Source organism: Misgurnus anguillicaudatus, chromosome 3 (assembly GCF_027580225.2).
Source record: "Misgurnus anguillicaudatus chromosome 3, ASM2758022v2, whole genome shotgun sequence".
Taxonomy (NCBI): domain Eukaryota; kingdom Metazoa; phylum Chordata; class Actinopteri; order Cypriniformes; family Cobitidae; genus Misgurnus; species Misgurnus anguillicaudatus.
Window position 1 is genome coordinate 49,120,393 of NC_073339.2, and position 27,588 is coordinate 49,147,980.

Genomic DNA, 27,588 nt, shown 5'->3' on the forward strand with positions numbered 1-27,588 from the left:
GGTCGTTCTCATGAGCTCAGTGAATTCAAGCGTGGTACAGTGATAGGTAGGCACCTGTGCAATAAGTCCGTTCGTGAAATTTGCTCACTACTGAATATTCCACGGTCAACTGTTTATAATATTATAACAAAATGGGAGCAATTGGAAACAACAGCAACTCAGCCACGAAGTGTTAGGCCACATAAAGTCACAGAGCGGGGTGAGAGCGTGCTAAGACGCACAGTGCACAGAAGTCTGCAACTTTCTGAAAAGTCAATAACACCACACCTCCAAACTTCATGTGGTCTTCAGAATAGCCCAAGAACAGTGGGTAGAGAGCTTCATGGAATGGGTTTCCATGGCCGGGCAGCTGCATCCAAGCCTTACATTACCAAGTTCAATGCAAAGCGTTGGATGCAGTGGTGTAAAGCATGTCGCCATTGGACTCTAGACCAGTGGAGACGTGTTCTCTGGAGCCACAAATCTCGCTTCTCTGTCTGGCAAACCGAACAATACTTACTGCATTCTGCCAAGTGTAAAGTTTGTTGTGGGGTTGTTTTTCGAGGGTTAGGCTTTGCCCCTTAGTTCCAGTGAAAGAAACCCTAATGCTTCATCATAAATTTTTTAAAACAATTATTAAGAGAATATTAACTTACGTAACAAATACTACATAATGATTTCAGTGTAGAGTGGAATAGCGTGTGTATTAAGGGAGACCGGGGCTGGTTATCTCACGGGTTGGTTGTCACATTGCTTATTACAGACACACTACATGGCGCTGTGGTACAATTTTGATATCAATCTGTTAGCCTTTAATAACTTACTCATTTGCACTTGTAATTTTGCTGAGCAGACACAAAACATTGAGGTTAGGAGACAATTTTTTATTTTTATGGGTCAGAGTAAATTTTTATGTTGGTGTTGTTTTTGTGTTGAGATCTTGTAGGATATTAATCATTCAAAAACAAAACACTCATTAAAAAGCTAAAAGTAGTAGCTTTATTTTGAATCATCTTTTAGCGATCAAGTTAGAGCCGTGTGGCAGCTAGCTTATCATGTTTGTCAAGAAGTCAGTTGGGGTTGGTTGTCACATAAGAATATTGGACATGTAGACCTTTTAAGACTGTTTGTCTGTTTGTTTGTTTTTGTTTGCTGTTAAAATAAAATAAATAAAGCATTAAATAAAGAGGTTTTAACACTAAAAATTATTTCTTTTTATTTCTCAACACAGAAGACAATAGGCTTTATGCCCAGCTGCACTAATTCCTGAACTTCAGCCAGCTTCTTGTTTCTTGTCTGCCATTATTGGACAAACTGATTAATCCAGGTGTGCCTGACCTCAGTAGTCACAACAACAATAATCAGACACATCTGGATTGGTCAGTTTGTCCAATGGTGGCGGGCAGGAGGCAATGAGCTGGCTGGGGTTCATAGTGCAGCTGGGCATAAAGCCTGTTCAAGTAACTGATCACCCGCTTTAATCCCATTGTTTAAACATTAGGGGCATTAATAACAACTATCATAGGGGTGGATTCATATTAAAACTTATTTGCCGTTTCTAGCTTAAAAAACTAAAAAGTTACACATTATCTTTTCAGATCCCAATTTATCACTGAAATCCTATTGAACCTCTATAGGGACAACCAACCCCATACCCTGTGATGGGGGCTGGTTGTCACATTGTGTCAGAGTGTCTTTGATGGTTAATTACTTCCTGTTACAATACAATCGAAAAGTAAAAAGTATACACATTTAAAGCTAAGACTCCAAAGTTTCATTTCATGTAGGAATTACTGCTGAAAGATTTTTTGAAGATGAGCAATTCATGCATGAGTAAAAATTGTGACAACCAACCCCGGTCTCCCCTATTTGTCTTTTTGTGGACCAGTGGTGAGGCTACAGTACATAAAGTCCCACACAGTCAGAAGAGAAACAAAATGTTTTATGGAAAAGCAGAAAAAAATCACACATACATTATAATAATCTCATAAATAATAATCGCTCAAATATGCATAATTTAGAATTAAATAACTATTTATGAAGTGTATTATTTGCATGTGTTAACAAACCCTTACAAACGTTAAGATTCAATTCGTTTTAAACAATTTGAGCACAAAAAAGTGTTAAAGTGAGCTGGTTTCTGTGCACGCACGCACGCACGCACGCGCACCCGCGCGCACGCACGCACACACACACACACACACACACACACACACACACACACACACAAGCGCTTGGAATGTTTCAAAAAGCAAACAAACAGAAAATCTCTCTTTTTGTCATGGCACATATTCTCATAAAATCGGTCAGTTATGTCTTAAATTGAACGCAAACACAAACATGTTTGCGTCATTATGGTAATCAAACAACAGAAGACTAAAGGAAAATCACTTAAATAGCTTTAAAAATATTAAGTATATTTAATTCATGGAATAAAGAAAACGAAGTGTTATTATTCATTTGATTGTATTTATGTACCTAAATATTACTGTTAGATCGAACTTTATTTGTACCTTTTTTAATTTTTTAATTTTTATATTCTTATAATCTTTTGTTTTTACTTTATTTTCTGCTGATCTAAAAAATTCTAATTTTTTGCTGATCTGAAAATTATTCAATCCATGACTCAAAATGTAGATAATATAATCCGTTTAACCACTATATTGTAAAATGATGTAATTTGAGAATATGCACTGAGGTCCACTCTATTTAAAATTTCTGCTCACTGCTGTGGACTGAATAAAGTCTATGCTTATATAATATAGATTGGCCTTTCTTTATTCAACATTCTTTTTACAGCAAAACTCAATGCCATGTTTTATTCTTGAAGTGATATTGTATGATTATTAGATTCACTGACTGTGACTGCCGCACGCTCCCCATCTGTAGCGCGCGTGCACAGCTAGAGCTTAAACGAGTTCATGTTAGCGTCATTTTGGTTTAAACTGATAAATAATCATATGTCAAAATAGCTGTCTTAGTGAGTATCAGATTAAACTATTGGTTACTGTATGTATTTTACATTTTATTGCATTCGGTCTTAATAGGCTAATACTAATAAACAATACTGTACATGTAAATCTTACATTTAATTTAATTACAAAAGAAGAAGAGAAAATCGCTCGCTTCTGTTACAGACTGTAACTTCGTAAAAAAACCCAATACATATTTACATATAGATTAATTTTATTTATTTACTTGAGCTGTGCTGTTTAATTTAAGGGTTATCATGATTTTCTGAATAACTTTTACGAAAGTGACTGCAGTTTATATTAGATATTTTGTTTCATAAAAAAATGTAAATCAAATGTGAGAAATAGAAAAGTTTAAAATTTAGGCTTAAATTATGTTATGCATTTTTTATATATGCTACACATCGTTTTCTTTCATGGACTATGGACCCCCTAAAGTAACCTTGGCCACCCCCCGGCCATCCTACGTATAAAATTCTAGTTCAGCCACTTCCTGACATCAATTCTCTACCATCATCAGCATCATAATCATCACCATGGGACGCTACAGCGGAAAAACTTGTCGCCTGATTTTTATGCTCGTTATCGACGTGATCTTATTCGTGGCAGAGATTGTGGCGGGATACGTGGGCAACTCCATCGCGCTGGTATCGGACTCATTTAACGTTCTGTCGGAAATTCTGTCACTGTGCGTCGGGCTGACGGCGGCGCGGGTGGCGCGTCGCGCAGGCTCTGGCCGCTGCACGTACGGGCTCGGGCGAGCAGAAGCAGTCGGCGCGTTGGCAAACGTCATTTTCTTGGCCGCGCTCTGCTTTTACATCTCTATGGAGGCACTGGAGAGGCTCGCGCGCCCTGAGGCCATCGATGACCCGTTGCTGGTGCTGATCGTGGGTTCGTTGGGTCTTGCGGTGAATCTGTTGGGTCTGGTGATCTTTCAGGACTGCCGCTGGCTATGCGCAGGGCGAGAGAAAGACGCGCCAGACGAGAAAAGCCGGGAGGCAAACGAAGAAGGTGACTTTTGTAACGAGAGACAAATATTCAAACAGTGTTCCTAAGTTTACAAAGCTTCTTACGGCTACATATGCATGTGTCATTTTTCTACGTTGACCTAACCAGGAAAGAGTTAAATATTTTAGATTCACTCGTTTAACTCCCAGTCACAAACATATAAGCTACTGCATTTACATTTATATCTATAGCTACATTTGGCGGATGCTTTTATCCAATGAGACTTGTGTATTAAGTGTAGCTAATCATATAATGTTTTCCAAGATGACCCAAGTAGCTAAACTTCAATAAGTTGACGTTTTCTTGCCATACTAATGTTGTAAGGATGCATGTTAATGTATTTGTGACGTGTCATTACTGCACCCCACGCTTGTACATTATCCGTCCACAGGCAGCCTGGCTGACCAAACCGCTTCTAATGATGAGGAGCAGTCTGGGAATGATGGACATCCTCTTAACATAAGAGGTGACGTCCAGCATACTTTTGATGATTTGAAAGTGTTGGAGAAACTTGAGTGTTTCAATTGTGTGTTTTATCTTGTTTCTTAAGGTGTCCTGCTTCATGTGTTAAACGATGCCCTGGGGTCAGTCGTGGTGGTTGTGTCTTCAGCTTTGTTTTATGTGTGGCCCCTGGGGCCCGATACCTCGTGTAACTGGCAGTGTTATGTGGATCCAGGTCTAACGCTTATTATAAGGGCCATCATTATGTCATCAGCCACTCCACTGGTTAAAGAAACCACAGGAATACTGCTTCAGATGTGCCCAGCCGACCTGCCTCTGACCGCTGTCTGTAAGTTTACACTATCTTATTGAATTTTGCTCGATCAGCATTGCATCCGCACACTATTAGACTGCGTTGTAGCAAAACTGGTTATTGTCAAATGTCATGTACTTGTACTTAAATCTCACTGCTTATCTGGCTATACAGTGAATATAAAAATTCTGCACACCCCTGTTAAAATTGCAATTTTTTGTAAAAAAATAAAAAATAAAAACCAATATAAATCGTGTCAGAACCTGTTCCGCCTTTATTGTGAAATTGCAACCTATATATTAAAGTAAATAACAATAGGAATAATTTATGGCAAAAAGAAAAAAATTGCACAATAACCTTCTTGCATAAGTGGGCACACCCTTTTATAATAGGGATTGTGGCAGTGTTCAGAATCAACCAATCACATTCAGACTTAAGTTTAATATTAATTAGTACATACCTGTCATCAATTAAAATGACTAATGAACTATTCATAAAGTGTGATTGGTCCTAAAGGATCAGTTTGGCATACCTGTCAACATTGGGATTTGAAAATAAGGGAAAGTTCCTCATCCCAACATTCCCCATGTGGTTAACTTTTTCTTTCCGCGGCCCACTTAGACAGGTATAACCAGGACAAATACAAATAGTTAGACACACAGATTGTAATCTTGACCAGTGTGATTGATTTTACATGACAGTAAAGCACAAACAGCAGTGTTTTCCAACACGTAAAGTTACAAAGAATGCCATGCACTCAGTGCACATATCCAAATGTGCAAGTTTGTATACACAAGAAGTGGGCAAATGTGGTGTCCACTGCATTTTGTGTAACTGGTGCGTGTGGCTAGTCATCCTCCTTCCTCTGGATGCTAATACTGCCACCTGCATTCCCAGCATTGAATATAGCAAACATCAAATATGGCTAGTGGGATTTTTTATAGAAAGATTTTTTTATAGAAAGATTAGAAATAAGGGAGAAATATGGGGAAATATTTAAACAGGACGATAGCAGGATAGAATAGAAACATATGGGAGAATCCAGAGAAAAGTGTTGACAGGTATGCAGTTTGGTATCCTCTAACTGAAAAAAGCTTATTCAGCAGCTACAGGATCTCATAGTTGAAAATTATCAATCAGGAAAAGGTTACAAAACATTTCCAAGACATTGTATATACCATGGAACACTAGATACAATAATTAACAAGTGGAGAAAATATGGCAAAACAGTGACATTACTAAGACCAGGACATCCACTTCAAATGTATTATATAAATTACTACATGTTTTCTACATGTGACAATAATCTCCTGAATTCTCCATGTTTGTGATATAAGCATATTTTTTTACCAAAAAACATCCAAGTCCATCTAAAGTTTTAAAAAAAATATTTCTATATCCCAAAAACCATGTGAAATAATTTATTATAATCTAATGAGACCAAAGTTTAACTTGGGCCATAATACCAAACATATATTTGGTGCAAAAAAAACACCACAGCACATCACCAAATGAACACCATGCCCACAGTTAAGCAAGGAGGTAGCCTCAGGCTCTGTGGCTCCTTTTCTTCAGCTGGAACTGGGGCTTTAATCAGGGTGGGTGGAATAATGAATTGCTCCAAATTCTAGTCAACAGGCTTGTGCAAATTTCAGGATTGTCTTCCATTCAATTCATGAATTGGAATTTAAATTGAATTGACTTCACCCTACAGGAAAGTTGAATTTGAATTGTAATAACAGAAAGTGGAATTAAATTCATGGCAATTCAAAGAAATTCCACAGTCACACAACAAGAAGAATGTGTTAAATCTTACATACAGTACATTCAGTGTTAGGAAAGTTACTTTGGAAATGTAATTGCTTGCTGTTATAAGTTACCCATTATAAATGTGGTTATGATTACTTTATTTGGATTACTTTATCAATGCAAAGTCTACATAAATAATTTCCTTTAAAGGGGCATTATGTAGCTTATTAATAAAAAAATCTTTAAGATAGAGTTTTCATTTGTATATTTATGAGCCAACCATAATGTAATCGAAAGAATGACACCTTCAAATGACTGTCCTCCATGGTTGTTTCTATCAGCCTGTAGGCTCTATTGTGTGTTGAGGAGTCGGGTCCGAATTGGCGCGAAAATGTGACGTCATGCGCGTGCTCGTCTACTTGGGCGTTCCATATACACGCGTAACGAAGCCATTAGTAAACAGTGGCAATCGCTAGCATGTTTCAAATGGACTCTGCAGACGGAAAGAAGCGACCAACCTCCAGCACAATCCAGACACCCACAGAAACTCCTTGTAAGTTTAAAAAAATCCTTATCTAGTGCAGCCAAAATAGAACATGACCGGTGTCGGGGCAAAGACAAGAATAAACATGGCATTTGATTCTTGGAGGGAGCTCTGGTCAGCGCTGGGTATGAAAACAGACCTCGAGCTGGCTTTCTTTTTACTGCAAAGGTAAGACATAGTTACAGGCCATTTGTAATATATAATTTTATTGTTTTTGTGGTGTAATGCTAACGATAGCATGCTAGCCAAATGGGGATGCTAGGTAATTTAGCCAGCCACAGGTACTGTTTTATTAGATTAGATTAGATTAACTTTATTAATCCCCAAAGGGAAATTTACATGCCACAGCACGCTCAACACACACAAAAATTAAAAATTCAAAACAATTACAACAGTTTGTACACAATGACCTGAGCAACTACATTATGCCACAACACATTGGTTTAGTTTTGAGCATAAGGTACACATTCCACATCAATACACAATCAATTTACTAAAAATTATCTTGTATAGCATTTGTATAAACGGTTTGCGTGCACGGCCCCTTTAAGACCGTGCGCGTCCCCTTTAAGCCCGTGCGCGTCATGAAGAGACTCAGGTGAATGTGAGGGGAGCTGTGAGGAAGCGCTACGAGCCGTTTCAAGTTCAAGTGTGTGCGTACATCAAAGAAAGTGAGTTATTCATAATTAAAATATTATTCAGAGCATGTTTATGTTGCAGTTATGCGGGATATCACCGTTAGGTGATTTAAACTTGAGTTATTGAGCTCGTTTATCGAGTGTAATGTATGCGCGATCCTCCGTGCATTTCCCGCCATATCGAGTTTATTGTTTGATTTATATTGCTATTTTGCTAAGTTTTAACACATTGTTAGTTGCTGTTTATATTAGTATGTGTATTTGTATTGCATATGATTGTAATATGAAGGTTTAAGTTGAGCATTTAGATGAGATTTGATATATTTTACAGTTATTACTTCACGCCCATATTGTTAATGCTTCTGTGTGGATAATATAATTTATTCCTAACTACATATATAAGTACTGGGCTGTATTATTCTGTATTATTGTGTTTTGTGTAATTTATCATATCTTATGTATATCTGTTTTGTGTTTTATTTGTACAGACCACACATATACAAACCCTCCTTTCTCCAGTAAAGTTTAATCAATATCTGAATGGTGCTTGACTCAATTCTTGGACTCTAATCGGTTCACCAGGATAAAGTGTACCTATCCAACAGTCCTTAAGTCAATTTTAATTTCCAATCCAACAGCATTGGTTGTAAAATCTAATGGCTGTTGGTAAAAAAGACCTTCTGTAACGTTCCTTATAACCCCTTGGTTGAATTAATCTTGTACTAAAAGAACTCTCGCAAGTATAAACTAATTCATAAAAGAATCACATTCATGATTCATCATGTTAATCAGTTTGTCAGTCATTCTAACCTGGGCTATGTCATCTATAGGGGGAAAACACACCCCACAACAGAACCTGCTTTCTTTATTAGCTTATTAAATAGTTTTTTTCTCCCTCTCCAACAGTCCTCCTCCCCAGCAGGTGACACCATACAAAATCACAGATGACACAACAGAGTCATAGAAAGTCTTCAACAATGCTTGACATACACCAAATGATCTCAGTCTCCTTAATAAATGAATACGACTCTGACCTTTTTTATAGATTTGTGTTGTGTTGTCAGACCAGTCAAGCTTATTGTTCAGATATATACCCAAGTACTTATAGGATGTGACAATCTCAATATCTGACTCGTATAAATAAACTGGCATAACGTGATACGGATGTCTGCCAAAATCAACCACCATTTCCTTGGTTTTACTAACATTTAGCGTAAGAGCATTTATCTCACACCAATCCACAAAGTTCTTTAGATGTTCCCTGTATTCACTCTCATAATTATCTTTTATACAACCCACAATAACAGAATCATCAGAAATTTTTTGAAGATGGCAATTCTTTGAATTATATTGAAAATCAGATGTATAAAAAGTAAATAAAAATGGTGCCAAAACCGTACCTTGAGGTACACCAGTGCTAGATGTAACTACTTGAGACACATAGTTGTTCTCCATTTCATACTGTGGTCTATTTAAAGGGGGGGGTTTAATGGTATTTCAAGCATTCTGACTTATTAACACAGTTATAGAGTTGTTTCCTCATGCTAAACGTAGGCAAAGTGTCAAAAATGCAGTTGGGCGTGTTTCAGAGTATTTCTGTGCCGAATGCACTTCGCCAGGGTTCGTACAAGTTTCGGCTAATTTTTTTTGATTACGGTTCTAACTGACGTTTCAGGGGTTTTCGATACGTATCACTTCTTTATATGGGCTTCCGCCGGAAAACTTCCCCCGGAAAACCCCGCCCAGCCGTCAGTCAGCGGGAGACGCTAGAGCTTGCTAACAGCTTATCACGCCACTCAGCCTTGTTTAATTTCAAAAGTCAACAATGGCACAAGAAGAAGTGTGTTTTTGGATGTAAGGAGAAGACATCCAGCCTTATGGAAACAATGGATATAGTTTATTATCCGGATTAGCAGCGGAGTTTTGCGTGTGTGTTTAATGCGGTGGATTTTCAGAACCGGGTCATGACGAGTTACACGTGGTAAGTAAGACTTCTGTCTTATGTTTGAAATAGGCGCGTGTATATTATATAAATGACACGAACATGTAGTGAATCATAAGTTAAAACAGTGTTGTATAGTGTTGTATGACTCGTACTCGCTCCTCCCGTGTTATAACTCCTCCTTCTTCATTTTTTCGTACGTTATCGGAAAGATTCTGTAAAGCTAATCTTTTTTTTATAAATCTGATTAAACTAAAGACTCTTCAGAGATATAAAGGTTGTCATACTACTCTATAGGTACTCCAGATAAATATCAGAAATGCAGAAACAGCGTGTGTTACGTGAGCTTTAAAAGATAGTCAGTTAGCCAGCTTACCATACTGTGTTGTAATCTGGCATTTTCTAACTTATTTCTAAGTAAAGCAGGTTGAATAGTGTTGAAAGCACTAGAGAAGTCAAAAAATTTTAATTCTGACAGTTTTACCAGAGGTCTCTAAATGACTTAAAGATTTGTTTAAAAGATAGATAATTGCATCATCAACACCAATTGCAGTTTTATAAGCAAATGGCAATTTATCATCAAAAGCAAACAATAGCTGCTTAATGTAGTTTAAAACCAATCTCTCAAACACTTTCATTACCTGTGCCGTTAGGGCTATTGGCCTGTAATGTGCAAATTCAGTAGGGTTAGTTTTCTTGGGAACTGGTACAATACATGATGTCTTCCATAAGACAGGTATCCTTTCCAAACGCAGACATAAATTAAAAATATAGTGAGTCACCCAACAAAAATTGATCAGCACAAACTTTAAGAACTCTAGGACTTATATCGTCAGGGCCTGCAGATTTCCTAATTTTAATTCTCTTTAAACCACTTCTTACTTGTTCCATAGGTATATTAAACAAAGGAACAGACTCACAGGTGATAGAAAGTGGTGAATTTGACCCTGAGGAGAGATCTAAACAAGAGCTTCCCCTCAGACCATCCGATGAGGAAGATTGTGGGCCAACACCATCAAATCTATTAAAATATATATTCATTTCATCTATCCACATTTGTCCACCAGAGGTAGTAGATCCATGTACTCTATTCCCATGTCCATACATCATATTTAGATCACTCCATACCCTCCATACTCCTCATGTTGTTTGAGTAACATTTTACCTTTTTGGTGGGTACTGTGTTATCAACACAAAAATTTATGTATTCTGTGACACAGTCCGTTAAGTTGTCAATGTCCTCTTCATGCGATTTACCTAAAACCTCCCAATCTGTAGTTTCAAAACAGTCCATTGATGCCTCATAATCTGATTCGGACCACACTTTAACTGTTCTTATTGTTGGCGGCTGCTTCCTCACAGCCGGAACATACACAGATCGGATATTATTGAAACAATATTATGGTCCGACGGTCCCAATGGAGGGAGTGGTAGGGAACAATAAGCATTTTTCACATTTGCGTATAACCAGTCCAGAGTTTTACTGTCTCTTGTATCACAGTCCACATATTGTGTAAACGTAGGAAGGGTATTATGTAGAGAAACTTGATTAAAGTCACCAGAAATAATGATGAGTGATTGTGGATATTTTGTCTGCATCCTAGCTGTGACAGTATTAATATGCTCACTCGCATGTCTCACATTTGCAGAGGGCGGGATATACACCATGATAGAGATCACATAAGAAAATTCTAGGGAAATAGTAAGGCCTCATTCCTACAGCCATTAATTCAATGTCCTTGTTACATAGTTTTTCTTTTACCGTAATGTGTTTTCGGCAGCACCAATGTTCATTAACAAACAGGGCCGATCCACCACCCTTGCTCTTACCAGACTCCACAGCACAGCTGTCTGCACGTACCAGATGAAAGGAATCCAGCATAACAACTGTGTCTGCACTCACGATATTCCAATTGAGACCTTGTAAGTGCCGTTAGCTCCTCCATCTTGTTCCCAAGCGATCAAACATTTTCCATTACGATGGCTGGTAACGATGGCTTGTATCGTTTTTTCTTTAGTCGGCTTTTCACTCCAGCTCTACATCCCCTTCGGCTCTTCCTTAAGTCAAGCGGGATCTCCATTCAGGTATCGATACCTTTGTCGAGTGCTGAAGAGCTTAAAGTTGTTCTCTTGAATAAATCATGGAGTCAGAATTAGCCGCACTAAAGCTAGCACCTGAAGATCCAAATAGGAGTGCCATGATAAAAACAATCACAATCCAGTGCTTCCTGATGCTCTCATACCTAAAACTGCTAACAAACGTAGTCCTCAGGCATTGATAAAGCAAATTTAAGTAGTACGAAACAAACAAAAAGTTAAGAACATTAAAAACATAAAAAAACTTCAGAGCTGCTGCAACAGGCTGCCACATGCACTGCGTCATCTTATATGAATTATCTTTATTCTAGCACGAGTGCATTAAGATTGTGAGTGTCGGGAGTGTGTTTTATCGTGTAGTGTTAAAAAACATTTAGAAGTAGACTTCAACTGCAACATTTTACTAAAATGTGGTCTGTCAAACAATAACCTTACAGTACTTTAACTTTTCTTACATCTGTAAACATGCTGGTGAATCTCAATGAGCTGTCTGTGGTTGCTACGGGAACTGTGGTTGTTCTGGTCATGCTCGTACGAGTGTGCCCAGCGAGAACATGGAATCATATTACAGCACACACTTAAAAGATACAGCAGTTCAGGCTTTCTGAAAGTTGCCATGAAGGATATAAGTAAATAACTGTGTTTAAAATTGTTACAGCATGCAACAGTGAAATCCGCCATTATGTGAGATCGCGTCCGTTTGTAAACAATGTGAAAGTTTTTCAATCCGAAGCGTGCAGTCTGCTGAGGTTGCTTACTATATGTAGGCTGAACTGCACAAGCCATGAGCATATTACATGATAGCAAATATAAATGGTATAAATTAACTGTTAATGTTACTTACTTCTAATCCAGCTCCAGTGCGTCCTCCATTGTTCTTCTAAGGTAATGTTAAAGATAAATGCTTCTCTTCCTCAATGTCCAGACATAAATGAAAATATTCCTCACGTATGTGTATGAAGTTTATAATCCAAACATGTAGTAAAGTCTTTAAATCTGATAAACTTTACGCTTTGTTTATTATGGTTTGAACCGCTCGTCTGTTGATTTCCATTTCAACACCGGGTACCGCCTGTGGGCGTGACCGAATTAAAGATAATGAAGTCAGCCAGGAAAAACGGTACTCTCTTTACGGTACTACATTACTGGATATGTGTATCATGTTTGTGTGATGAGTATTCGCGGCATTTCAATTGATTTTTGTAACGTGTTTTGAGAGACAGCTGGCGGAGACAGAAATGTCTGGTTGCACACCCTGTTTATTTTCTTTATTGGACAAAAACACAAAGATCTGTTGTTATTGTGAATGAACACATATTAAAGAAAACCCTTTACTGTTTCAAATGATGTCAAACACGTATGTGTATGATTATGAATGATGGAGTATTTTAAGTTGATTCTGCCATGATAAGGAAAAAACACGTCAAAACGTGGTGCCGTGTTTTTGGACCCCAGGGGGTTAAGGACAATAAAGTTCAATTGCATTAAACTCATTTTGTTGTTCAATAACATAATTTCATTACACGTAACTAATCACTCCTCAACCCTGCATACATTTTGTTCTAAAATATAGATAATGATTAAATTATTGAAATAAATAACCCCTAAATGTTGTTTAATTACTTACTTACTTACTTACCGCCCGTTATGCCACTGGCATGTAGGGCAGCAACAAAAGTCTTCCACTCCTGTCTGTTCTGGGCCAGCTTCTGGATGGTACCCCAAGTGTGGTTCATGTTCTTTAATTCTCCTTCTACTGTCCGGCGCCAGGTGTTCTTTGGTCTGCCTCTCTTGCGTTTGCCCTCTGGTGTCCAGTGAAGGGCTGTGCGGGTAATACTTTCTTGTTCTCTCCTTATCAAGTGCCCAATCCACCTCCATCTTCTTCTCATGATGATGGTCCCAATACTGTCCTGATTGCAACACGCAAGCAACTGCTCATTAGAGATGGTGTTTGGCCAGAAAATTCTCATGATTCTCCTCAAATTCTTTGTATGGAAAACAGAGAGCTTATTCAGGTCACTGTCTGTTATCCTCCAGCACTCTGAGCCATATAGCAGGGTGGAAAGCACACAGCTCTGGTACAATTTCAACTTGGTCTTTATGCTGTAAAGCTTGGATCTCCAAACACTATTCAGCATCCTAAGGGCATTTCTGGCTTTGCCAAGACGATTCTTTATGTCAATGTCCGCTCCTCCATCATATCTGACAATGCTGCCCAAATAGGTGAATTCTGTGGTCATTGGAAGATTTTTTCCATTTACCTGCACTGGTAATGGGTTTGGTATGTTGAGTGTCATCACCTTTGTTTTCTGCAGGTTAGGTTGTTTAATTAGTTTTGTTCCAATGTTATTTTCTTGAGATTGTTTTCAGATATCCCTCCACCACCCCAACTTGCCACTCTAATCTGTTCTATCCCAGTTTGGGATGGGGAAGTTCTCCAGGTTCGGGCCATACCCCGGATTCGGAGTTCGAGCTTCACTCCGGATCCAGAGCGGTCCCCCAGGACAGCATGCCAAAATATGCTTACTTTCGCAATCAGATTAGATGTAAGTGCGAACTCGTGAATCAAGTTTTTTATGTTTATTGTAGTATAGTTAGTGTCCTTTGCATTATTTTGTTTTGAGTCTAGTGTAGTCTAGTCAGTGTTTAGTATATCTTGTTGGGGTTACTTTTTGCCCCCTTGTGAGTGTTGTTTCTTTGTTTTATTAAATAAAGTTCAGTGTTTTTTTCTATTATCGCCTGCGCCTTGGTTCGTGTCCTGCTTTTCCTGACATAGCATGCCTTAAGCCCTTGACACAAGGGATGATGAAGCTGCAGATTACTATTTTCTCAGCCTGGCATCTGTCCGTAGCCTCCTTAAGGGTTCCAATACCTCTCAAAGCTTCTGGATTATTTTCTGCTCAAATTATGTCAGCTATATGGGGAAAAGGAGCATGACAAGTACATCACTTGAAACATTGAGAACAGACCTCATCATCTTTAACTGGCTATTCCAGTGGGTGGCATTCGTAAACTGAAGTTTGTGCTCTCCCTCTAGGGAGTCGGTAGCCAGTGTGGACAAAATTTTTTTTATACCTTGCACAGTAGTTTTTTTATGGAGCCAGCATCATCCATGGCATCACAAACCACAAGCTGAAGAGTGTGGACAAAGCATGAGCTTCTCTATGGTGGAAAGTAGATCATCTCCTCTTCAACATTCACCACTTCAAAATCAGATATCTCATCCTGCTCTTCTCTTCAGTTTCAACAAAATGCATTGGTGAGAAGAGGGTGAATGCCTTTATCATGTTGGAAGCCTTGTCAGTCAGTGAATCAAGTCAAAGTTTATTTATAAAGCACAATAAAAAACAATAATAGTTGATCACTGTGCTGTACAATATCTTAAACAGAAGTAAAATAATACACACACACACACACACACACACACACACACACACAGGGGCGGAGTGGGACCAAAAAATCTACCGGGAAATTTCGTAGACCACCGGCCCTCGTGGTCAAAAAAAAAAATTTGCTAAAAAATACTACTTACGTCATAGAACCCTTGCAAAATTATGTTAAGTATATTAAGAAAGCTACCGCTACTGCTGGTCACATCTATGGTTAGATTGATTTGTTTAGATCCATTGAAATTGTTACCTTGACAACGCCACGTCATGTTTTAGGTTTTGTTGTTCTATGCGTTCTACTGAGTATATACCTTGCAATCTGCATTCTCACCACTAGATGCCACTACACAAATGCATGTTGACGTTGTAGATAGAGTAAACAGTGAAGTTTTTGTAGGTTTCATGAAAATGGTTCCATGTAAATAAGCCAATGATGAAGTCTAAAATTACAATAAAATGACTGCACAAAAACATGAAATCTGAAGTGTACTAATTATTATTTAAAAGATCTTAGTCAACAACAACATACAATAACAGCAGAAAAGGGATTTTGCTATGCAAATGCATGTTTAGAACAGACCTAAACAGGCCATTTAACAGTCGCTAATACTGTATATATGCTTTGAATATATACAAACATAGTGGTATTGGGCATTGGAGCACTGTCCAATTAAAATAGTTTTTGTGGCATGACAAAGTACCTTTTTGCAAAGCCAAAGCATTAGAATTGAACATAAAAAACAACAAGTATAGATAAACAAGTAAATAAATAAATAAGAACATGGCAAAACAAGAATAATATATTACTGTTATGACACTGAAAAACAGTACTGTAATGAATGTACAACATGTATTAACAATTACAAACTGAACATTGTAGTTTAAACATTTGGTGGTGGCGTGTAACAGTAATTCTCTCTCTCTCTCTCTCTCTCTCTCTCTCTCTCTCTCTCTCTCTCTCTCTCTCTCTCACAAACACACACACTCCCTTAAAACATGAGTTGCCGTCGCAGTAGGTCACTGGTCTCTGCAACCTTGTTTATAACCCCATCAGAGTCCAAGGACATCAGAATGTCTTTCTCTGTTGACATAAGCATAAAGGCTTCCAAGTGCTCTTGTGTTAGAGTGCTTCTAAGTCTGTTTTTAACAAACTTAAGGGTGGAAAAGCTCCTCTCGCAGGCCACTTGAGTGGTTGATAACGTCAACAGAAATTTGTAGGCCAGTCCAATGACATGGTATGCATCTGTCAACAGATTGTATTGTGCCAGGACAAGATACACACAAATGGCACAGTTTTTACACATACAGACATTCTTATTAACCAGCTCTGGCCCTTCCACATCATGTGTGTCTTCGTTACCACTGCCTTCAGATGATTCATCATCTGCTGTGTATGTCCTCACCTGGTATTCTTCCATAGGGGACAGTTTCAATCTTTCCCACTGTCTGGCAAGGCTTAACAGCTCAGCCTGCAAAGTTCCAGCAGTTGCCCTTGAATCAAATTTCAGCAAACAGTTGCTGATGTTCTGCATTGCTGATTGAACGAGACCCCTGTCCCTTAACTCAGGGAAGTTTTTGGGGTCAAGGCAGGCAAAATCAGTGCAGAGTTTTTCACTAGCAGCAAAGCGCTGGTGAATACTCTCCGTCACAGTGTCCATTATTACGTTATACACTCTGACCTCAAAGTCTCTCTCAGCTGCTGCAAGTGGTTCATCTACTGCCACCTCTCCTGGCATGGTCTTCTTCTTTCTCACCCGTTTTTCAGGTAGGGCTACCTGCACCACCATCTCACAGTCCTTTTCCAGAAGCTTGCCATTTGCCCACTCCACAAATTGGCTCGCAGCTTTTTGAGCCCCACTGAAATCCCTCACACACTTCTTTAAGCCATCTGCTGTGCCCTTAACCAGTCGCTGTGCTGTGAGTAGATCCATTCCACTTGTCTGGAGATATTTTGATAAGGGTCCAGTGTGCTCAAAAACCCGAAGAAAAGTTTGAGCTGTGAGAATGGTCTCGTATTTAAGGAGGCCCTCAATGAATCCTGTAGCCTTAACTCTAGCAGTTGACTGCATTGTTTTGTCCTCTACGATTGCTCCTAATGTCAAGATCAGGTCAATGTATAGGGCACTTTCAGGCTTTCCAAAACACCCAAATACCTTTCTCAGAGCAGCATCCTTTGCCCACCAGCGTGTTTGCCCAATTGGACAAAGTCTACTTTGACGGTTCCCAGATTCTGCAGTTATCTCTTGCCACTTCTGCATCCGTTTATATGACTCGTGTAAGAAGACGGCAACATCATTTAGTAAACCGAACAGTGATGCACTCTGTAGTACAATGCCTGTTGTGTCTGACAACACTAAGTTCAGAATGTGTGCATAGCACCACACATGAATTTGGTTAGGGGCCTGCTCACTGAGAAAGGCAGAAAATCCTTTGTACTGGCCCTGCATGTTGGCTGCCCCATCTGTTGCACTGCATACACAACATGTAATATCTAGATTGAGTTTTTGCAGAATTATTTTCAGCAGTTCCACAAAATACTGCCCAGTAGAGGCCTCACAGTCAACCACACCAACCAATCTCTCATGAATTGCATCTGTCACATATCTGAGGATGACAGAACACTGATCCTTGGATGTTATGTCCTGTGTGGTGTCTATTTGGACAGAAAACATCCCTGCTGCTCTGACTTCATTAGCAACTGTTTCTTTAATTAACTGACTGATAATTGTGATGACTTTGTTCACTGTGTCTTTTGAGAGCAGAGTGACTAATGATCCTCTGCCTTTGCCCCCAGCCTCATGTTGTTTCTTACTTTTTTCAATGCACTCTGTAACATGCTGTTGCATGCAGGAGTCATATCTACTCAGGAAAAGTATTAATTCTAAGAAGTTGCCATGGTCAATAGAGTTATCTTCAAGGGTGTAGGCAGATTCAGATTTTGATCCCCTGTAGCTGAGCCCACGCTTTCCGCACACTTTTACGGCATTAACAACACGCTCCATCACTTGTCGTTTCATTTTCACTTGTTGTCGATGTAACGAAAGCTGGTTTCCACTTATTTTGCTTACAATGTCTCCTTTACTTGCCATCAGGAAACAAGCCTCTGCACAGTCCCTATGCACTTTACTTCTTTCATGCTCCTCAATCCTTTGATGGACATGTTTCCAGGCTTGCATGCCTCCTCTTACAAAAGGACTTTCTGAAACAGTAGGCTTCGAAAAAGCGAGGCAAACAGTGCAATAAAGTGCATGACTTCCTTCACAATATGTCAGCAACTTACGATTGAGCCCATCTTTTGTGTAAAAAATATTTGGTAGGGCTCTTTTTGGGGTTTGTTGGGGGTGGAACTGCAAAAATAAACTGAGGTCTTTGGACTGGGGCCGGGCAAAGTAATCAAAGCTTTCCTCATTCACTTCATGATCTTTTCTGTTTCCTTCCATATTCTTCTCTCCTGTTTCAGTCTCTACTCTTTCTGTATCATTCTCTCCTGTTTCAGTCTCTACTCTTTCTGTATCCATCTCAGCTGTTTCATCCTCTACACTTTCAAAGTCCTCAGCTTTTTCTTTCTCTATTCTGGACCCTGAGGTAGAAATGTCTCTGTCCCTTGCACTGTTTGACAGATCATCTACACCTGCTTTAAATGATATAAAATTAAAGAGCTATCATCAACTGTATTGCTACTACTTAGTTAAATGTAACCTCATTAAGTAACACAATATTTAAACAATAGTTGTTTGAGAGTAAATGACATTAAATGTTATGATAGAACACAATTTATTAACACAGGTATTTTTCTACTAGTCTATAGCACACCTTTACCTATATCTCTCCATATGCTACATTCATTCGTTTCACTTTTTATGAGAAAATTTTTCATTAATGCACTTCTGCAAAATTATATTTTGCTCATAAAGAGTAAAATGAATGAGGGTAACATATGGAGAGATATAAGTAGGTGTGCTATAGTAGAAAAATACCTGCGTTAATAAATTGTGTTCTATCATTTTGCTTATGAACAACATTCTACCGTGTTGCACTCATAAATAACATTGTGCATTGTGCACACCTGTGACTGTAGCTGTGGTTTCTCCTCCTAGCCCTGTCTCTTCATCAACAGTTTCATCACTGGGCTGAGTCTGACTGAGTTCTGATACTGTGGGAGGTAAAAAGAACAGGGACAGCACATATGCCACATAAGCTTGTGTGATAGAATTCCATATGCAACGGACATCTTGAATAGACCATTTTCACATTTCCATGTTTATCTGAAGCGGAAGTCGTTACAGTTGGGGTAAATTCTATTTATGAATGAGAGAGAATATATTATTAAATATATTTTTGTGTTCCCATTTGCTCAAATAGCAAAAGAAAAACGTGATAGTTTTTTCACTATTTTTTAAAATGAGGTGTGTGTGTGTGTGTGAGAGAGAGAGATATATGGATAAAGGCAGTCAGAGAAATATATGTCGATGATTTGTCATGATCACTCCCACACAGATGCTGTATTATTAGTAACCCTCACAGCAGCATTACCTAGTAAACTAGCACTAACTTATAAAAAGCTAGTAAACTAGCATTAACTAGCATTAACTTATAAAAAGCTAATATAATATAAAGCATAGTGTTATAAATACATATTTTTTAGAAATTAAAATATATAAAAAAACTTTTTAGGGTTAATGCTGATGATGTTGTCTGTCTGTGCTAATTCCCATCTGTGCATGTGCTTCTGTTTATTTCACCTGTAGTAGTATCTTTGCTCGTTGATGCCCGGAACATGTCTGTTATTTTTGAGCATTTCACTGCCTCCTCCTCCAACTTTTTTTTCCTTTGAGTCTGACCTTCTCAGCGCCACCTTTCAGTTTTCTTTTTTGCTTTTCCATCACTTACATTAACTCACTTGACTTCACGTTAGATTCCCAAAATGTGACGAGGAAAAAGGGGTGTGTTCAGCAGCTTTTTACATCAGAGGCAGATCATGGGCTATTCCATTTGGTGAGGGGCCGCTCACTGATCCCCCTATATTTGTGAAAATCTTAGACATGGTTTGACCTGCCGAACGGGTTGAGCGATCGCTTGTATTATACTGTGTTGAGCAGAGAGAGAGAGAGAGAGAGAGAGGCTGCACAGTTTGACCAGCGGGAAGCGGCCGCAGATCAGGCTGCCGCGGCCCCAGATGCTTTTGCTAATATTAACTCGTAATCATTACGACGTAACATATAATTATTATCAGACCGGGCCGGCCATCGCGCGGCCCCAAAACACTACCGGCCCACCGGGAAAAGTCCCGACTCTCCCGACGGCCACTCCGCTACTGCACACACACACACACACAAACGCTCTGTCTCCTTGAAACCTCCTCAAGGTTAAAAAGCTCTTGGCTGTAGATAACAATCTTAGTTAAAAAAAAACTAGATGTAACTACAGAATTGATCTGTTTCTCAAATTGTTCGTCACCCGGTGCAATGCAGCGCAATGCGCAACGCAAGTGTCATTTGCTAGTTTCCACCCTGCGCAATTATAATTTTCACGTTTAGTGCCGCGTTGTTTAAATAGCAAATGCATTTCGCCCCCTTTTACGCCCATGGCGTTCTTGTCTGAAAACAAGGTGTGTTCAGGCTCATTGTTGGCGCGTTGCTATTTTGAGGCAACTAAAATGGACTACGCCATTGACCAACAAAAACCTGGTCTAAAGTCAATTGCGCAATATTTTTTTTATTTAAAGAGCGCATTAGTAAACAAAAGCATCTGTTTTTAAATGTTTTCACGGATTTATTGTGTATGATGACTCTGTACCTGTGGATATGGTGAGATGAGAAACATTTTTAAGTAATGCTTAAAAAATCTTGTGACGCTGTCCAAGTGCTGAAAGGAGAGCCGTTTGTAAATTCTTTATCAACCTTGTTACAAATAAAGTATTTTTAGAGTACAAACATTTTCTTACATACTTGTAAATTATTTTTTGATGATATTGCATAGTCATACATTTAAAGCAACTAAAAGCCTGCTTTTTTACTTCCATGACTAAAAGAAAACGGGTTTTAAAGGTTTTAATCCAAAAAATAACAATTTCAATACAAGTGAAAACAACACAATTATTTAACATTAATCTTAAACTGGGGATCTTCTTCCTCTGATTAGTTTTTCAGTTTACAAAGTCCGTCATCTAAATAGGGATTAAACATAGCGCCAGCGCAACAGGCTTTTAAAGGAGATGAAAGCTGAGCCTCTCATTGGTTTATTGCACGTTACGCCCGAAATACTCCCATTTCTCATTAAAAAAAATTTACCAACCCTTTTCGACCATGCGCTCGGCGCACAAACCATTTTTCTCGTCGTTAAATTACCAAAAGTGGATTCGGACACGCCCATTTAGACGTTGCGCTGTGCGCTTTAGACAATGCGCTTAGATCGTTAAAATAGGGCCCAATGTCTCCCAAATCATAATGAAAGGCACATCTGAATCAAGATATGATTGAAACCAGTCCAGAGCACGACCTTTGATCCTTTTGAGGAGTTTTTTAGATTGCTAAGCGGCAGTGGGCACAACTGGAGTCACATGTGCAAAACTCTAACTACAGTATGCACAGCAGCATGTGGACCAAACTCTAGTTTGTTTTTCATTGCTTGAACACAGTTTTCAAAACTCTACACACTTATCCCATGACTTTAACCACAACCTGCACAACACTGTGAATTTACAGCACTTTGTTCAAATGCTAACACACTGCTGTCAAAATTGTGAACCACACATTCAAAACAGGATTAATTTCAGCCTTGTGCCTTTCAAACACTGCTGATTGCAATTTCAGCTGAAAGGCTAAGAATTTGTCTTATTTTAGCCCCTGAATTTTCTGTTTGAGTAACAGTATGTACTACCTTTTTTTCTCATTACTGTAATTCCGTAAATTACCACAGACTATTGAAGCAAACTGATAATTTTCTAACATTTAAAATTACATTTACCTCTAAAATTTTTAAAATCATGTGAAAGAATGTCACTCTTTTCTTTAAAGAAAATATTACTTTGTATAAAGTCACTGAAATTGTTAAAACTGTAAAGATGAAAAGTTTGTATTTTTTGAGTTTTGCAGGTGATGTGAACTGTTTAGCTTTGGTGACTGTTGGTAGTGCAGATTGTAGTTAGAGTTTCACAGTCCATCAAGAATTCCAGATGTTTCTTCTGTAGGAAAAAAATACCTCAATGTAGATCACTATTTAAAAGAACACATATTTTTTAAGTTGAAACCGACTTCTGAAACTTAAAAAGTCCAGTGTTGACCATCAAATTGTGTAGAAAAGAAGCTTTCAAACAAATGTCCACCTCAAATTGTCTGGCAACCATTAAAAATACTTGGTTAAAGTAAAGCATTCTGGGAAATAGAATCATGTTCCATGGTGTTCCATAAAATTACAATTACAATAAATCAAACTTAATTAATTCTTATGTGACTAGAGCTTTTAACATTCATTGCTGGGTGAAAACATGTACAGATTACATTGATAGGAAAAGTAATTCAAAGTAATATAATTGACATATACTGTAAAGCTTAATTTTAAACAGTTCACTTATAATGTGTATATGAATTTCTTTCTATTTTTATTGAATTGCAATTCTGCTTTCTTTAATTTAAATTCGAATTGTAATTCTATATCTTGTTTTTGACATCAATTGTGACCTGATCCAGCAAAATGAGTCACGGTGACCCAAATTTCAAAATTGAGATTTTGGTATCAATGGAAAGAGGAGATCATAAGCTTTCAAATGGTATCCTAGTCAAAGTCATACCTTGATACCATTGTTTTAAAGATATAGACATTTGAATTAAGGTTGTCTGTCCTTTTTTTCCACCTGAAAACCTGAGAAAAACGCCTTTAAAGTTTTTTGCCCGTTTTTTGTAGATATCTTTCAAAATCCATTGCATTTTTAAAGGGATAAACAATTTATTTTACAGCTTAGTTTGACCAAAGACATTAATATAAATGCTATTACAGTAAACCAAGAAACAAGCTTATAAATCAAACAGAATGATGTTTATTGAAAATGTGAAGTAACAGAAAGGTTTCTGTGATGGCTGGGGTTTGAGTTAGGGGAAGGGAATAGAACATTACGTCTATGGAATGTCCCCACAAAACATGGAAACCAGAATGTGTGTTTGTTTGTGTGTGTGTGTGTTTGTGCGCGCGTGCGCGCGTGTACGTTTTCGCATGTGTGTGTGCGCGTGTGAGAGAAATTGAGAGAGGCAGAGAGACAAGCAAAAAGAAAACAAGTAATGCTTGCCTATGCAATCATATCTTTGTGTAGGTTAGTTGACAATAACAGTGTAAACAATTCAAAAAGGAGTTAAATAGGAGAGGAGAGTGCTGCCAGACTGACAGGAGGATGGCTGGACCAATCGCGTGCCCCGGGGTTTCCCACTGACAAATGATCAGCGTTTATGAAGATTTCTGATCTCTAAAACAACGTGTAACACTATATTTGGAGAGATACGTTTCAGGGGATCCCCGGGAGATGCTCGGAGGTGACGAGAGGATTTGAGAAAAGCAATTTCCAGCGAATTTAGTAAAACTGTTTCAACTTTAATAGTCATTTAAACACCTTTACTCAATTTTTTGGACTACGAAACTTTGGGAGATTATTTTTTAATGTCTGTTCTTTGAAATTAGCTAAAAATATTTTTTTTTGATAATTTCATTGTTTTTCCACATTATCGGCTCATATCTTAAAATAGAACGGTGCGACTTCCGACTCATTTCGCCAGAGCGGGTCACAATTTAAATTAAATTAAAAATCAAGAATCGAATTGGAATTCAGGAGTCATTGTCAATTCAATTCTGAATTGTGCACAAGCCTGCTAGTTAAGGCCAAAACCTTAAGTTTTAACAGTTAAGATGAAGAAGAATTTCACTTTTAAGCATGACAGCGACACAAAGGTCAAGATCAAGGTTTATAAAATGCTTCATAGAATCCATCCTACATTTGATCTTACAATCATTTATCAAAAATGCCCACGTGGGATTCATAGAATGAACGTACGCACAGAAAACGCGCGTACCCCTTTCTTTCAGATGTGAAATCTATACATGTCAAATGATCTTGAAATTGTGGGCAGCTAAATGGTTTCAGATCTCTGCCTTTAAACAATGCCTAATTAATGTCATAGACATATAAAAGTGCTTTTGCCAATGTTTAAATCCTTTTCGAGCAGCATGAATGACTTATATTTCCCAAAAACTGCAGCAATCGGACAAGCAAAAGTGCCTACGTCTGCTCAGACCCTGACGCAGTGCTAAGCACTTTTCCAAGTCAAAGACAGTTTTTATAAATATGGACTTTGCCATTGATTTTAGCTCATGCACACTCTACCATCAAATCTGTGCATACACAACTTTATAAATGAGGCCCCAGATCCCTAAATCCCATCAAAAATCTATGGGGTGATCTGAAGAGGACTGTCAACAGAAGACACCCAACCAATATGACAGAATTATAATGCTTTTGCAAGGAAGAATGGCAAAATATTGCAAGTCAAGATGTAGCAAAATTGAATGACACTTACTCATTAAGATTGAATGCTGTGATAAAGTCTAAAGGCTCTATCTTACACCCGGCAAAATGCAGCGCAATGCGCGACGCAAGTTTCTTTTGCTAGTTTCCACTCTGTGCAATTATCATTTTCACGTTTAGTGCCATATTGTTTAATAAGCAAATGCATTTGCGCCCATGGGTTCTGATCTAAAAACGGGATGTGTTCAGGTGCATTGTTGGCGCTTTGCTATTTTGAGGCAACTAAAATAGACTACGCCATTGACCAACAAAAACGTCTCGGGTTACATATGTAACCCTTGTTCCCTGAGAAGGGAATGAGACGCTGCGTTGCCATAGAGACGCTTTGGGGATGCTGTCACGCTGTAGCGACGCAAAGCGAATTCCCTCGAAAGGGAACCTTCTCTGAAGTATAAAGTCAATGGTGCAATATGTTTTTTTGTTATTTAAAGAGCGCATTAGTAATATGCGCCTATAAACGGGATGACAACGCAGGTTTGCTTATCACACACATGAATGCGCAGCAGCACAAAAACGTTTTAAATATGAAAGATGAAAGGATTAAAATGGTAAAATAGTATTATTGAGTCTCTTGGACATAAATGAGGACTAATTATGAGACGTTAGAAGGCGCAAAGAGCTGCTTCACCTGTAGCCTGGTAATTAAATAAATGCTTTGCTTTAAAGAAAAGCATGTGTTTTTAAATGTTTTTTTTTTAAATGTTACCTCACGGATTTATTGTATATGATGACTCTGTACCTGTGGATATGGTGAGATGAGAAACATTTTTAACTAATGGTTAAAAAAACTTGTGATGCTGTCCAAGTGCTGAAACGTGAGGAGAGCCGTTTGTAACTTTATCTCCTGTTTGTTACAAATGAAGTACAACTTTAAAAATTTACATACTTGTAAATTATTTTTTGATGATATTGGATAGCCATACATTTAAAGCAATTAAAAGCGTGCTTTTTTACTTCCATGACTAAAAGAAAACTTGTTTTAAAGGTTTTAATAAAAAATAACAATTTCAATACAAGTGAAAAACAACACAATTATTTAACATTAATCTTAAACTGGGGATCTTCTTCCTCTGCTTAGTTTTTCAGTTTACAAAGTCTGTCATCTAAATAGGGATTAGACATAGCGCCGGCGCAACAGGCTTTTAAAGAGGAAGAGAGCTGAGACTCTCATTGGTTTATTGCACGTTATGCCCAAAATACTTCCATTACTCATAAAAAAATAGGACCAACCCTTTTCGACCATGCGCTCGACGCACAAACCATTTTTCCCGTCATTAAATTAGCAAAAGTGGATTCAGACACGCCCATTTAGACGTTGCACTGTGCACTTTAGACAATGCTATTAGATCATTAAAATAGGGCCCTAAAGGTGATTAAAATGAGTTTAAGGGGTGTGCACACTTATTTATGGAAGCCTATTTTCGCCACAGAAAAAAATCATGCTTTGATGAATCTTAATTATGAGATATAAAGTCAAAACTATGACTAAAAAATGTTCATCTTTAAAGTCATAATTATGACATAAAAATTCAAAATTATCACTTTTAAAGCCACAATGACTTTAAAAGTATAATTTTGACTTTAACCAGAGCATGATTTTTTCTTATGTGGCGGAAAGGGGCTTTCATACTTTCATACTTCATGCAATCTTGTTATTGTACAATTTTTGCTTGCCTTTACCACAAAATTATTCTTATTGTTATTAATTTTAATAAATAGGTTGGAATTCTAGAATAAAGGTGGAACAGGTTTTAACATGATTAATCTTGGTTTCATTTTTTTTAAATTACAAAAACCTGCAATTTTAACAGGGGTGTGTAGACTTTTTATATGTGCTTTAGTGTCTCTTTACCATGTTTATTGTCCTCTCTTATTTCACTCTCTCTCTCAGTGCAGAACATTTGCAAACTCACTAGAGTTGTGAGTATTCATGATGTCCATGTGTGGGAGTTAACCAAAGGACGTAATGTGGCTACCCTGCATGTCAAAGTCTCTACTGACCACCACGATTCGTCCTGGAGAACAAACAGAATATTGAGACTTCACACAGAGATTCTCGAAATCTTCCATCGTGCTGGAGTTCACAGTGTGACTGTTCAGTTTGAGCCAATTGAAGTAGAGCAGGACAGAGGGCATTGCAACGCCCCCTGTCTGTCCCCAGCCTGCACAAAACTTTCCTGCTGTCCTGCCGCAGTTTCCTCTGTGCCTGTTTTTCACGGAAGACTGTCCGCACCCTCTGGGGATGTAGCTGTCAACATGGTAGACGGTAGCAATTCCTTGTTGAAAGAGAGCAAACATATACCAGTCACCTGCTCTAAGAGCACAAAATTTTAGCCCTAAAGTTTTATTTCTTCATAACCGTTACACTGGAATCTTATTTTTTTCTCATTAATGAATCCTGATTGGTTGTTCATAGAACAAAAGAAATTAAATTTTGTATTTATTAACTTAGACACTTTGTCTGATGTACTTCGGACTTGAAATCTCAAGGATGACTCTCACTACTCTTTAACCTCCTGAGATTACTGACTCTAGGTCATTTCTGTTAGCTAGTACTTTACAACAAAGGCTAATGTATTGAATGTAATTTAAAATTCAAAAAGATGCAAAATCTGTCAACAGATTGTCTGAGCCATAAAGCCATATTGTAAATATTGAATTATGATTTGCTTCTTTAAAATTTCTTTTATTATGGTTATAAAATACTGTGAAAAGAATATTGCATATTGAAATTGTAAATTTTTTGAATAGAAATTCTTTTTTAAGATGTAAAATAAATATTTTGTGTCCCCAGAGTATGTATGTGAAGTTTTAGCTAAAAATACCTCACAGATAAATTATTATAACATGTTAAAATTGCCACTAGGTTACGTTTTTGTGTGTGTTCTTTAAAATGCACATGATCTGATAAAATGCAAACACTGATCGCTATAATGTTTTTTTATTAA

The 27,588-nt window shown here is 38.0% G+C and overlaps 1 protein-coding gene across 1 annotated transcript; it reads left to right on the forward strand.

Annotated features, from left to right (window-relative positions):
- Positions 1-1,404: 1,404 nt before the first annotated feature.
- On the forward strand, positions 1,405-27,340 carry LOC129445190 (calcium/manganese antiporter SLC30A10-like). Its single transcript, XM_055206365.2, has 4 exons — positions 1,405-3,962; positions 4,351-4,425; positions 4,510-4,749; positions 26,532-27,340. Exons 1-4 carry the CDS (start codon positions 3,488-3,490, stop codon positions 26,972-26,974), a joined length of 1,233 nt encoding a protein of 410 aa, XP_055062340.2. The 5' UTR covers positions 1,405-3,487; the 3' UTR covers positions 26,975-27,340.
- The last annotated feature ends 248 nt before the right edge of the window (positions 27,341-27,588 follow it).

What these genes read in the sequence shown, in the direction of transcription:
- LOC129445190 (XM_055206365.2), top strand. Translation starts at nt 3,488, where the DNA reads ATGGGACGCTACAGCGGAAAAACTTGTCGCCTGATTTTTATGCTCGTT. An exon ending in CCGGGAGGCAAACGAAGAAG is followed by an intron (nt 3,963 to 4,350) that starts GTGACTTTTGTA and finishes ATCCGTCCACAG; the next exon opens with GCAGCCTGGCTGACCAAACC. An exon ending in ACATCCTCTTAACATAAGAG is followed by an intron (nt 4,426 to 4,509) that starts GTGACGTCCAGC and finishes TTGTTTCTTAAG; the next exon opens with GTGTCCTGCTTCATGTGTTA.